This window comes from Bison bison, unplaced genomic scaffold (assembly GCF_000754665.1).
Source record: "Bison bison bison isolate TAMUID 2011002044 unplaced genomic scaffold, Bison_UMD1.0 scf7180017864228, whole genome shotgun sequence".
NCBI lineage: Eukaryota > Metazoa > Chordata > Mammalia > Artiodactyla > Bovidae > Bison > Bison bison.
Genome location: NW_011494800.1, coordinates 5,583,115 through 5,597,454, shown reverse-complemented (window position 1 = coordinate 5,597,454; position 14,340 = coordinate 5,583,115). Strand labels below are relative to the sequence as shown.

At 38.8% G+C, this 14,340-nt stretch overlaps 1 protein-coding gene across 12 annotated transcripts in view; it reads left to right on the top strand.

Moving 5' to 3' along the window:
- Positions 1-13,839, top strand: part of LIN54 (lin-54 DREAM MuvB core complex component) — a 64,489-nt gene extending 50,650 nt beyond the window's left edge. For all 12 annotated transcript variants that reach the window (XM_010845946.1, XM_010845941.1, XM_010845937.1 and 9 more), the window contains 8 exons: positions 2,855-2,928; positions 3,275-3,472; positions 5,067-5,158; positions 5,948-6,019; positions 6,793-6,895; positions 7,052-7,189; positions 8,585-8,787; positions 11,525-13,839. In XM_010845946.1, the coding sequence (XP_010844248.1) occupies positions 2,855-2,928; positions 3,275-3,472; positions 5,067-5,158; positions 5,948-6,019; positions 6,793-6,895; positions 7,052-7,189; positions 8,585-8,787; positions 11,525-11,726 (1,082 nt within the window). In that variant the 3' untranslated portion in view covers positions 11,727-13,839. The remainder of the gene's footprint in view (positions 1-2,854; positions 2,929-3,274; positions 3,473-5,066; positions 5,159-5,947; positions 6,020-6,792; positions 6,896-7,051; positions 7,190-8,584; positions 8,788-11,524) is intronic.
- Positions 13,840-14,340: the final 501 nt, after the last annotated feature.

Genomic DNA, 14,340 nt, shown 5'->3' with positions numbered 1-14,340 from the left:
TGGGAGGTGAATAAGGGCAAGATGCACACTCCTTCCCCGTCATCTCACAGCCCACCAGGAAAGTTCCTGCATTTCTGTGCACTTGCCCTCAAATCCCTGCCGGCACACTCATGGAGCAGTGACCAGCGTCGCCTTTTCAAGGAACAGGTGGTGTAGAGAGCCCCCTCTTCAATGTCCCAGGCATGAATTCAGGCTTTTAATTTCTTTTTAATTCATCTTTTAATTCTTCATAGTATCGCTGAGACCAGTCTAACCTGTATTAAAATCAAATCAGAATAGGAAACAGTTTCAACTCGGGTGTCAGGTGTCACTGCTCCTGTAATTCATGGTCATACACTTTTTTCATATAGAAACTTTTTCGAGATACAGTTCAGATCTACCATAGGATTGATCCTTATGTTAAACACGGGGCAGTTTAGTGATGTTTAGTATATTCAGAGACAGCGCAGCGCCCCCCCGCACTGACCGCGCACTCTTTCTGGAGGTCTCTCCCTTTTCCACCTCCCCCCTCCTCCCTAGTTTGTTACCTTGCTGCAGAGGCCTGCGCCCTTTCAGATCAGAGTACTCTCTCTCATCTCGTGTTCTTCCAGGGCTCTCAACTTTTGTCTTCAGCCATCAACCCTTCCATCCCGACCAAAAGTAAAAAAGACAAAAACAAAGAAAACCCTCTTAACATTGTTAACAGCCTTTCTGTTCAAGGAAGTCTGTTCTTTACTGTTCAGAACAGTTTGTCTCAGTGTCCACAGCAGTTTATTATCGCAGCCTCTCTCATCGCAGGCCCTAGGTCTTTGGTGTAAGTAAGACCTGAAGGATGTCTTCTCAGGTCCCTCCTGTAGACTGTGGGAGTGGCAGCAGGCTTGATTGGAACTTGTGCGCCTTCTGATCCAAACATACAGGTCTAGGGCCAGCCTGTCTCCTGAATTTCATCATCTCACGCCACTGCTCCATGTCGGCTTTCATCTTCCCTTCCGGTCAGCGCATCCTTGAATGTTTCGTGCTAATGGCCACCATTTTCCCTTTCACTTGAGGGTTCCAGGATGGCTGACTCTTCTTCCCTTGTGCTTACACCTCTCTCCATCCTTTCCCTGCCACTCTGACTTTTCAGCTCTTCCCTCCTTTCCATTCCCAGTGCCATCACCCCAGGTCAGGCTCTCAGGTTCTGTACTCGTCTAACTTCCTTTGTTCCTCACAGCTCTGTTGGGTTTTACATGCTGCTGCCATGAACAGCTTCCCTTTGTGCTCTTCCAGTAGTGTTTCTTTACATCACAATGCTCAGAAACTTCTGATTGCCTACTGAATTAAAAATACAGATGACGTATATAGATCTGTGCCCTGACATTCAAAACCTTCAACAAAACAGCCAGAGTCAGGCGCCTTTTTTTTTTTTTTTTTGCCAGCACTAGACTACTTTTAGAAGGAAATGGCAACCCACTCCAGTGTTCTTGCCTGGAGAATCCCAGGGACAGGGGAGCCTGGTGGGCTGCCGTCTCTGGGGTTGCACAGAGTCTGACATAACTGAAGCTACTTAGCAGCAGCAGCAGCAGCCTACTTTTAACCCCTAGTCCCAGCCAGACTTGTCTGTTTCCAAGCGTTTTGTGAAGAGAAGCTTCAAATGTGAAGCTTTCCAGCATCAGGCCCCCCACTTGTCAGGCTCTGCCTCTGCGGTGACCTCCCTCCTCCAGTCTTCGTGCCCGCCCTGCAGCCTGGCCGTCGGTCAGGACCCATCTCAGGCTCCGTCCTCCAGTCTGCATGCCCGCCCTGCAGCCTGGCCATTGGTCAGGACCCATCTCAACCTCTGTCCTCCAGTCTGCGTGCCCTCCCTGCAGCCTGGCCGTCGGTCAGGACCCATCTCAGGCTCTGTCCTTCATAGGATGCAGCTCCTCCTGTTCCCATCCCCTGCCAGGCATATGTATGTTCCGTCTCCTCTGGACTCCCATGGTGCTGTCTCTTTTTTAAAATTAATTTTTATTTTATTTGAGTACTTGTCTAATCTGTTCTGCTTGAATGTAATAATCTCTTTGAGCAAGTGTCTTGTACTGTAGTTTCCCTGGAACACTGTCCACAATGACATTTGTATAGTAACAAGGGTTGTAACGACACCAGTAACAATAATGGCTACTAACATGTATTGAGCACTTGATGTTTGTTGAGCACTGTTCTAATAAATTTTCATGAATTAACATATTTAATCCTCTTACCCTGTAAAGGAGATACTACCCTACACTGCAGGCAAGGATACAGGAAAGAGAACTTAAGTAGTGAGAAAGCAGCAGGATTGGGGTTTGAACCCCCAATCTTGACTTATGACTTAGGAGACTGTGTTCACTTTTTTAAATTATTTTTTTACTGAAGTGTAGTTGAACTAAGGGGATGATATTATTAACCTTCCTGCTATACTGCCTTTTAGTAGTACTCTGTAAATAATGAATTGTACAAGAATGATATTTTCTCTGGCTTGAATATAAACACAGAGATAGAAATAGATAGAACAGCATGGTAACCCACGCTCCCGAATGGCAGTTTTTAATTTATGCATCATTTCATCTGACTGGATTTAGTAGTGAATCTACATAGCCTCTGAATACAGGCTGAAATATTTTCAGAATATCTTAAACGACAGACAATCCCTCATAAAGCAGGCAGACTAGAGCTATCTTAGATGTAAGTTCCCCAGTACATGGGTTAAAGAATTTTGAAAATAACTCTCTTGGTTAAAGATTCTTCCAAATAGGAAACCAGTGGAATTATTTAAGCTTTTTCATGAGGATATTCTGAAGGAACTAAGTGTCTTAAATGTTTTAAACAACTATTTTCTGTAAATAAACTGTCCTTTTCCTCCCTCCTTTTTACAAAGCTAAACCAGTTGTTGTTAACACCACCCCAGTGCGGATGTCCGTCCCACTCGTCTCAGCGCAGACAGTCAAACAAGTGAGTGTCACGCCACTTCTCTCAGTCTCTCCCAAACAGAAGGTTACCTCTAGAATTGAAAGTTAAGAAAAGATTTATTTATGTATTTTTATTAAAGCAGAGTTGATATACAATATTATATGTTACAGGTATACAGTATAGTGATTCACAGTTTGTAATAGTATACTCCATTTCTAGTTACTATAAAATGTTGGGTATATTCCCTGTGTTGTACAATATACCCTTGTAGCTTATTTCTGTATAATGGTTTGGACCTTTTAATCCCCTAAGTCTAAGAGATTTCAACTGAATTGAGAAGCTATGAAATTTATTTTTGTGGTTCCTGATACACTGCCTTTCTTTGTAGGTTGTTCCAAAACCGATCAATCCAACTTCTCAGATAGTCACCACCAGCCAGCCACAGCAGCGGCTCATCATGCCTGCCACCCCACTGCCACAAATCCAGCCAAACCTCACGAACCTGCCACCAGGCACTGTGCTGGCACCAGCTCCAGGAACAGGGAATGTGGGCTATGCAGTGCTTCCTGCTCAGTACGTGACTCAGGTATGGGCAGAAAATCCAGTCACTGCATTTCAAAAAGCTTATGTGTGCATGTGTGCTCAGTCGACTATTTGCGACCCCATGGACTGTAGCCCTCCAGGCTTCCCTGTCCATGGGATTCTCCAGGTGAGAATACTGGAGTGGGTTGTCATTTCCTACTACACGGGATCTTCTCAACCCAGGGATTGAACCCACATCTCCTGCATTGGCAGGCAGGTTCTTTACCCCTGTGCCACCTGGGAAGTCTCCTTGGAAAGGTTAATCAGGTCTAAGATGTCTAGCATTGTCACATTCTAGAACTACTCAAAAACATGTAACTCAGTGTTGAAGACTCTTCCCAAAACCTTGACATGTTAATAAAAATTTCCAAGTTTATTTTTATATATCTTTAGCATTTAGATATGTACAACACAAGTCTGGTATACAAGCTCCTGATTTGTATACAAGTTTGGAGCTGAGAACAATTTGGTGGGAGGGCGAGATCATGTAGATACAAGAGAAAGTAGGTTGAGTCAAGATGAGCCGTCCCAGTGAGTTTAGAAAGGGCTGTGACTGTAATGAATAAGATGCCACTGACTTGTTCTTAGAAAGTAAACTGTGAGATGTGTCTCCAGGTGACGTATCTGGTAGCTGTCTGTCCAGACCTGGTCCTCTTTAGGTGACAGCTGTAGATGACGTCTGGTTATCTTTGGCATCAGAGCCACATTGTCTAGTCAGCTGGCTTTCATTAGGACTGCTGCTTTCTAGGAAGCAGATAGAAGTTTTCCTTCTCGTGTAAGAATCAATCCCTGGTATCTCAGATGGTAAAGAACCTGCCTGCAGTTGAGGAGACTCAGGTTCTATCCCTGGGTTAGGAGGATCCTCTGGAGAAGTGAGTGGCAACCCAGTCCAGTATTCTTGCCTGGAGAATTCCATGGACGGAGGAACCTGGTGGGCTACAGTCCATAGGGTCACAAAGAGTCAGACATAACACAGCAGTTAACAATTTTACTCTTCTAAAGTAAACAGCTTACTTTTCTAAGCTGTTGTTCAGTTTTGATGTACTCAGATTATAAGAGAGAGAGGCAGATTTTTCTGTGTACTTTAAAGAAATGTACTTTGGAGGATAATATCTGGGTACTGGTTGAAAAAATTAGTGTTCAGTATTTTTATCATTAGCATCTCTTTTCTTAGAATGAGTATGAAATAGAAACTTAATTATTATGCATATAACTTCTCATTTCTGTAACTTGTGATAAATGACCCCAGTTTATTTGCAAGTAGACACATTGCATTTTTCTTGCCGATACATGTTACTATAGTATTTTCAGGACATTCACTGAGAATTTTCTAATTTTGATACAATTATTCCTCTGTGAAAGAATTTCTCCCATTTGTGCCCTGTAGTACTTTAAAATGTTCACATTGTTTTTTACCTCTGCTATTAGTTTTGGGTCTTTAAAAGAGCTCCATGAGGTAGTAAGTATTTTTGTATGAAATTTTCCATTCTGTTATTCCTATTTTAAGAGGTGATTTTGTGCTTCTTCCCCATCATTATATTTAGGAATATTGTCCATTTTTGTAAACAGGGTCTGAAATTACCTTTCTTTATATGTAGCTCCAGCAGTCTTCCTATGTGTCTATAGCAAGCAACTCCAACTTTACAGGAACACCTGGTATCCAGACCCAGGCAAGGCTTCCGTTCAATGGGTGAGTGAGTTATTTGAATATGTTTTAAGTTGTTGCATCAGGTTAAATGCTGCGTGAAATAGCCATACATATTTCAAAATACATGTATTTGATTTTTCTCCCCTCAAAGCCATGTGAGCATGCCCCTGCAGTACTTTTTATTTTGTAATACTTTAAACAGAAAAGTTGCAGGAATAGTCAGAGAACTCCCAAATTATCTTTTACTCCCAGTCACCAATTCAGCGCAGGTGTTTTGTTATTTTCTGTCTATTTTCTCTATCTCCTCCTGAATATGTCTTAAAAATGATATTACCTAGTTTTTAAATTATTGTTTAGAGCCTTGCTTTGGCAGGTTTTTTTTTTTTTTTTAATCCATTAATTGCTGTCTTTATAATATTGGTTGAGAAGCTTAAGTTACATGGAACCAATCTTCCCCTTCTCTCCCCTCCTGAACTCCAACCTCACACACCCTTTTCTACTTACTACATTTTATAATTGAATCTCAAAAGAGTTTAGGAGATTTCAACTTTAGTTCTCTTAGAAGAGAGTACTTTTTGTGGATTGTTCTTTAGAAACTGTTGATAACTTCCTTTTCTGTTTTAGTCTATATCTTGGTTTTACCTTTCTTTTCACATTACTACTTGCTTTTTGAATTTAATGTATATGGAACAACATAGCAAACTTTTATTAGAGGTGGATATATTTGTTAAAACTTTATTTTAGGAGGAATTTACAGGTTAGACACTTTTATAATTTTACATAGTTACCTTCGATTAATTAAAATGTGTATTTTTGTGTGTGTCTCTATAGCATAATCCCATCAGAGTCTGCTAGTCGGCCCAGAAAGCCTTGTAATTGTACGAAATCGCTGTGTTTGAAATTGTAAGTCTTTTTGCTACTGTTTCCTCATTTGATACAACTGAAAATGCTTTAAAAAATAAATGGAGCTAACAAAATTCTTAACAGACCGATTTCGTAAGTCCTAAGTAAACAGACAAGTGAATGCTGGAACATGTACGATAGTGTACAGACACTCTGAGTTGGCAAGAGAGCAGCAGTTTTAGGGTCTCTGCCACAGGGGAGGTACAGCAGCATGAGACAGACGTGGTCTCTGTCCTTACTAGTCAGTTTGAACTTACTAGGACCTTTGTGTTTGGTCTCCTAAGTGAGATGGTACTCTTGAGTAGTCTTTTAAATTGCTGATTAATTTGCTTGTTAGTACTGAACTAAGAGATTGGACATGAAACAGTTAAATAAAATGCAGTGGTCTTATGAGGGTTTAGAATCCAAAGAAACATGACAGTAGTTCAAGTGAGCAGGTTCCACTAATAGAATTTAGCCCATGTTTTTCCTTTTTGTGATTTTGAAATAACTTACTTTTGAGTGCATAAAGTCACATAGCTCTTGTGTTGACAGCTGTTACTACTAGAACTAAGTCTATAAACCAAAATTGTAGAGGTCGGGGGCTTTACCTTTGAGCCCTGTCTTGTAGTTGACAATCAGTGTATGTTGTCAACTCTGTAAGTAAGTGGCTCAGAATACATTTCTAAAATGCTTTACTGCATGTATAGTGTTACTAAATAAGATAATTTCTAGCTTTGTGTTTCTTTAAACAATGACTTTTTATGTGACTTATGCTAATTTTTATATTCCAGATATTGTGATTGCTTTGCAAATGGTGAATTTTGCAACAACTGCAATTGTACTAATTGTTATAATAACTTGGAACATGAAAATGAAAGGCAAAAAGCAATAAAGGTGATTATTTTTTATTTCTTTTATCTGACAAGTTTCCCGTTTCACCTGTTTTTTGTTGAGCTCAAGTATTTTACAAAGGAAGTTAATTCCCTTTGCAGAGTTGAAGTTTAATCTGCTGTGATTTAACATGGCTTGATATTTGATCTGTTTTGATAGGCATGCCTTGACAGAAATCCAGAAGCTTTTAAGCCTAAGATAGGGAAAGGGAAGGAGGGAGAATCTGATCGACGTCACAGCAAAGGATGTAACTGCAAACGATCAGGATGTCTTAAGAACTACTGTGAATGCTATGAGGTGAGATGGGTTGGGAAAAATGATCTAACCATCTTTTGAAAATAACTTTAGAAAGGGCATACAAAAAAATTTACTGTGGGACTTAACCTGGCGATCCAGTGGTTAAGACTCTGTGCTTCCACTGCAGGGGACGCAGGTTCGAATCCTGGTTGGGGAACTAGGATCCCGCATGCCTCACAGCACAGCCAAAAAAAAAAAAAAAAGTTTATTTGTAAATTGGGAAATTACTTTGCTTTTGCAGTTGGAAAATACTGCATTGGAAAAGTCAGCCTTAATTTGAGGAAGACCTGCCTTCTAGCTTCCCAAGCAGGACTTCAGAGGAACAGTACCTTCATTTTGTCATTACAGTTTGGGGTCTCATTGGCAGCTTTATAAGCTCATAACTTCTTGTACCTGGAAGTATGCAAACCATAGTACCAGTTTATGGATTTTCAATAAAAATAACATCGAAGTGGATTGAAAACTCTGTAGTAGTGGTTCTTCACTGAGGGGTCTTACTACACAGTTTCTCCCCCAGAAATTTTTTGGGAAAATATGTGGATAACAAAATAACCTGCATTCCAGGGTGCAATCCTGAGAGTGTAGTCTTATCCTGCCCCAAATGCCACTAGTACCCTGTTGAAGAACTCTGTAGAAAACGAAATTCTATTAGGAGGTTTGCCTTGTGAGCATAAAAGTAGTTACGGAGGAACATGTAGTTGCTGGATAAGACTACTGAACTACTGAAGGGTTTGGGGCATCCAGAGGGGAATGTAGGGTGGGAGAGGTATTCATAATAAAAACAGCATCTGTGAAATCCCTTTAATGTGATACTCTGTGTGTGTGTGTTTGCATAAGTGGGAGGTCACCAACGTGTTCATGGTGATTTGATTGAGGTGGCTATATTATGGATTATCTTTATTTTTTAATATTGTAATGTATCACTCCTATTTTTTAGAATGAATATACGTTATTCATGTCAGGAGGAAAATCTATATAGTAAGGGGAAACTTGGTATGGAAGGCCTCAAGCCAGCATAGGATAGCCACTCAGAACGGCCAACAATACTGGACCCGTCTACATGCAGCGCTGGCCCGCTGGGTGTTGCTAGCAAGAGGTGTTTCCATTTTATCTTCCGTCAGTTGACCAGCTAACTCTATCTGTTGACTTGGTCACGGAATCTACTGTGGTTATGTCCTGTGGTTTTTGTTTTGTTTGTTTTTATTGGTGTTCAGTTGCTTTACAAGGTTGTGTTCGTTTCTACAGTACAGCAAAGTGGAATGAGCTGTAATACGTATACATGTACCCCCGCCCTTTGCCACCACAGAGCACTGAGTAGAGTTCCCTGTGCTGGACAGTTGGTTCTCATTATCTTTGTGTTTTGATTTGGAAGCTTTTCTTTTGTAAATCTTTTAGGCAAAAATAATGTGTTCCTCAATATGCAAGTGTATTGGCTGTAAGAATTTTGAAGAAAGCCCAGAAAGAAAGACACTGATGCACTTGGCAGATGCAGCTGAAGTAAGGGTGCAGCAGCAAACAGCAGCGAAGACCAAGTTATCCTCTCAAATTTCAGACTTGCTGACCAGGCCAGCACCAGCTTTGAATAGCGGAGGAGGAAAGTAAGTTGACATTTTAATAGCTTTTTATGGTATGATATATTCATTTCTGATAAAATTTCTCTTGGGGGGCAGAATTGGGCTCATATTTTTGGTTCTTGCAAACCTGACTTTTCTGTTTTCTACCATTAATTACTTGTGAAGGAATATAAAAGTAACAGAAAAATCACTGTCATATATAGTTGTAAAATGCTCAGTAAAGTTTTAGGTCACTGGGCTTATTAATTGGATTTCTTCCTACTAAGATGAGGTAATTATGTAATTTGACAAACTCTGAAGAAAAACAAAATTTTTCTATCTCTTACTGGTTTCCATCTTTCTTCCCATTCTTACCTTCTCTTGCCTTTCCCGTGCCCCCCTGGCACTTTGCCCACCTCATTGGAGCCCCTCACATACTGTATTGTTGAAGCTTCTTTTCCTAGACTGCCGAGCTCTGGAGCAGGAAAGCTGGAGCCTTACAGTCGGGCCGACCTGAGTTTTAGAGTTACCGGTGTGCTCGTGATTTGTGACTTTGACAGGCACTTCATCTCTCTGAGCCTCACCTCAGTTTTCTTATCTTTACCATCACCCTTTTCATGTGGCCGTGAGGAGTCAAGGAAAGTTTGGCAGGGCCCAGTGCAACAGTCTGGAGAAGGACATGGCACCCCACTCCAGTACTCTTGCCTGGAAAATCCCATGGACGGAGGGGCCTGGTAGGCTGCAGTCCATGGGGTCGCGAAGAGTCGGACACGACTGAGCGACTTCACTTCATTTTTCACTTTCACTTTTCACTTTCATGCATTGGAGCAGGAAATGGCAACCTACTCCAGTATTCTTGCCTGGAGAATCCCAGGGACAGAGGAGCCTGCTGGCTGCTGTCTATGGGGTTGCACAGAGTCGGACACGACTGAAGTGACTTAGCAGCAGTAGCAGTGCAACAATCTTCTGACTTGAATTTGTATGAGTCTGTAAGAGGTTAATTTGAGGAATTACTAAATGGAATGAGCCTTGCAAATGGTATTTTATTTAAAATGCCTAAGCTGAAATAAGATCCAATTTATAAAACTTATAAAAGTAAGGCTTTTGTACAAAACATTTTGGATATTAATTCTAGAGAACTCTTATTACTGGCCTATAATCAGCAAGAGGTTCTGGGACTGACTGAAGGAGAAACGGGCAGACACCTTCATGAGAGGAGCCACAGGGGGTCCTTTCTGGTCCCAGTATACCTTCAGATGAGTAAATCTAATCGCCTGTTAACCACTCAGTCGTGCCAACTCTGTGTACTCCATGGGCGGCAGGCCACCAGGCTCCTCTGTCCATGGGATTCTCCGGGCAAGAATACTAGAGTGGGTAGCCTTTCTCTTCTCCAGGGGATCTTCCCAACCCAGGATTGAACCCAGTCTCCTGCATGGCAGGCAGATTCTTTACCACTGAGCCACCAGGGAAGCCCAATCTAATATCTATGTGGAGATGAAAGATAATGTTACGCTAAAACATTTACAAGTAATTTTTCAACTCTGAAAAGTGTTTGTTATTATGAAGTGTGAAAGAACACAAAATTATACACTATAATCAAAACTTAAGTATAGAGACTTCCCCAGTAGTCCAGTGGTTATGACTTCATGCTTCCAATATAGGGGGCAAGGGTTCAATCCCTGGTCAGGGAACGGAGATCCCATGCAGCACAGCCAAGAGAAAAAACACCAAGTATAAGACGAGCTGTATTAAAAAAGCCCTGCTAGCATGTTAATAGGCTTTTGTCTTTGAGTGGCAAAAATTTGAATTTTTTTCTTTCCATTTACTCTCCATAGTTTCCAAATACTATATAATGAATGCTACTATTATACATGATTACTTATACAATATTATTGTAATATTAACTTTAATATTTTAAGATTATATTTTCTAATTTAAAATTTGAAGTTTTTATATTTTAATGTTTTATATTAAAAAAATTTCCATGCAAGTGTGTAGCAGCTGAAATCCTGTTACCCTGTCTTGTCCTAGTGGGGCTTCATTTCTGACTTCATTCATTTGATGGGCCCTTTGATCAGTGACTGCTCGCTTACAGGTTGTTTAGTGGTTAGAGCAGGTTACCTGATTTTAGTCTCTTAGGCTTTAAGACTTGGTTCCACATAGCTAGCCTCGGGATGGATTCCTCTGAGTTAATACTCAGTAATTTAGGTCTTTATGACTGAAACTTTCTGTACAGAACAGCATCTGTGTCCCCATTGTTTTGTTTTCGTTATGGAATAATGGAAACTTTTGGTGTGGTTTGTTTTTTTACAAAAACACTATAAGGGCCTATAGGAAAGTGCTTTATTTTGTGTTGTCCAGGAAATGACAGTGCTTTCAGTTTCCAACATTACACATCCCATTCATTGAGCAGATATCCGTGGAGTGGCTTTTTGTGTCAGGCACTGCTCTCAGAAGCGCAGAAACAAGAGTAAGTAAAACTAAAAGAGCTTACATTCCTGAATCAGGAGGGCTTCTGTTACAGCAGTAGCCCGTCAACATGTAGAATTACATCATTCAGTTAGCCAGGTAATCTTGTCTAGGTCAACGTATTTTATATCAAATGTTATATTTTAAAAATGTGACGTTCTTTGGGATGTGCTTGTGTTCATGGCACGAACTGTGATGTTCACTGTGCCAGCTGAATCATGAAAATGTAGACAAGTTGTCCAGGTGAATGTCAGCCACTTCTGCCGATATTCAACACCACCATCATCTCTCTCTTTCTCAAAAATCATTGCAGGTTGCCATTTACGTTTGTCACTAAAGAAGTAGCTGAAGCCACGTGTAATTGCCTTCTTGCCCAGGCGGAGCAGGCAGACAAGAAGGGAAAATCAAAGGCAGCTGCTGAACGGATGATACTTGAGGAATTTGGGCGATGCTTAATGAGTGTCATCAACTCTGCAGGAAAAGCAAAAAGTGACCCTTGTGCCATGAATTGCTAACTCTTGCACAAAAAAACTGCTAAATGGAACTGTATAGAAAATTGAAGGTTCAGGGACACTTGATTTTTCTGGAAATAGCTTGATAATTATTGTATTGTTAATTCAGTCCTTGAGACCTGAAATTATATTGATGGAGAAGAAATTTTAAAGGAGGAAATTAGTACATTTAAAATCTTAGTTAAATCTTCTTATGCCCCTTCTAAATTGAATTTTTCTTCATTGTATTATATAGGTTTTTAATTTGCTTGGGTTTCTTAAGAACTAGATGTTCTATCCTTCTGATTCTATTGACAAAGAACATTTATAAATTACTATTATATAATTTATAATGTATGGCGTTGTATGACTTTATTCCAGTACAAAAAGCCAAAGTAGTACTGGTATTACCCAGTTATTCTTTGGTACTAGCAGATAGAATGTCTGTATAAACAAATTTTTATGAAATATATTCAAATGACATTTTGTGTTTAGAAAAGGACTATCTTTTTAAGAAAAATCAACTTTTTAGGGTGAATCCTGGAATAACATCCTGTTGTCAACTTTGGGAATTGTCAGAAGGGGAAATCATTTATAGGCACACTTTTAAAATAAAAAAGTTATTTTGCTTTTTTAAAAAACATAAAAGTGTTAAAGGACAGAAAATAATTCTCAAAAGATGGACAATTTGTTTCTGCAATAAGGAGTGACTAAGAAAAGTTCTGAGATGTTTCCATTTTCTTTGAGAGAGGCGGTATGTATTTGAAATAATAAATTGTCAGTGATTAAGGGGTACTATTAAAATGAACGGTGCATATGAATAGAAGTAAACATATTTTTATTATGTAGTGATAAAGTAGAACCTTACATAATTATCAGGTATGAAATTTGGCTTGGATGGAGAAATAAAGGGTATTGAAGCTCTAAGAGATGAATTTAGAGGATTTTTCATCTATACATACAGTTCTCTTTAGAGACTTTTGAACTATGAGGTTTCAAACCAATGTATGGCTCTTCCTTGATTTACTGAAAGGGGCCTCCTAACAGAGCTTTCAGAATTATAGTGGGGTTTCTTTTTATAAGGGAAGCTTAATATGGCGTTATTTTTAGCCAGTGATTTGGTAAGCCTACAGTATGAGTGTTTTCATATAATTACTAAAATAACATAAATCATTTTCAATAATTCAGAATTCAAAAGCTTTATGAATTTAACAGCCCATTATAATAGGACTCTGGATTTTATGATGAGAAAAAACCATGTTGGAATTCAGACATTTTATTAGGTACCTTAATGCTCAGTAATTAGTAGTATATGATTATTACATTTCCTACAAGGAATCTATAGTTGTATGTATTAAGTGTGTATATATGTTCATATGAACATGCAAGATATAGGCAATAGAAATTAAGTAATCCAAAAGAAGATTCCGTTATTAAGTATCTTCCTTTTGAAATCTGGATTTATAAAGTCATAGTGCAGTAACTTTAAATGTAGATAGTGCCGACATCCTTAGCACCTCACTCTAGTATGTTTAATTAAAATTTGTATAAATGTAAATTAGTGTAAGAGGATAAAGTAATATCTAATCAAGTTATTTTTCAAAAGATAACAATACCTTTTTGGTCCACACCTAAACTGTGTTCATTTTGTACATATTCTGTGTTTAATTCTAATTGCACCTTTGTGATGTGTATTTATATACAGTGTGCATAATATGGTTGTGAAATTTGGATTACAATTGTAGATTATGTATGATGGCATTGCTTGAGAATGTTTTGCTTGTAAAAATTTGAAGGTGCAATCAAATGCTACTAGTTTTTCTGATTTTCAAGAAGCTATCTAAAGTATTAAGCCTTTTCCTTCCTGTGTAGTACTTACTAAACAACTTTTTGTATTTAGGCATTTGCATCAAATTGCTGAACAAGATTAATATCCACATTAGTTCAACAATTTTAAAAGACTATTTGGGGAGGGTTGGGTATATAATTTTTTAGCTCTATTTACATCCCAAAGTAGAAAGATAAAATTTATATTTACTAGAGCTATTCAAAGAATACACTTTTCTATATTGTAAAAACAGGAACAGCAAAGTAAATCATACAGAAAATAAACATTTATACTATTCTGTAAAAAAAAGGTTTTGCATTTTTTTCTTTAATACTACCACTTTTAACTATTGAATATGCAAGAAACCTTTAAAAATATCTGATATTAAATAAACTTGACATTACTTCTGAAGGTATACAACTGAAAAATAAATCTATCATTTTGCCCAATTATCATGAACATAAATTGCTGTGAAATGAGAATGTCTTATTTCCACTCTTCTTTTAAGTAGAAACTCAATCTACTCTTTCCTCTTCATGTTTGATGTTCTTATGGAGAGCACCTTTCTTAATTTCCTTTTCTCAAGAACTGCAGGTCTCACCTCTAGACTGTATGGGAAAACAGAAACTTAATGTTGCAGGTAATAAAACAAGCTGAGCAGTGACACTGCAGGACAGACAGCTGCTTTAGCCTCCCCGTTTTCTGATATGGACAACTGCCATTTTCTCAGTCTTATGTAAAATGTGAATAAAAATACCTTTAGAAAAGTTTTCTATTTTTATTGTTTTATAACACAAATAACTAAGATGA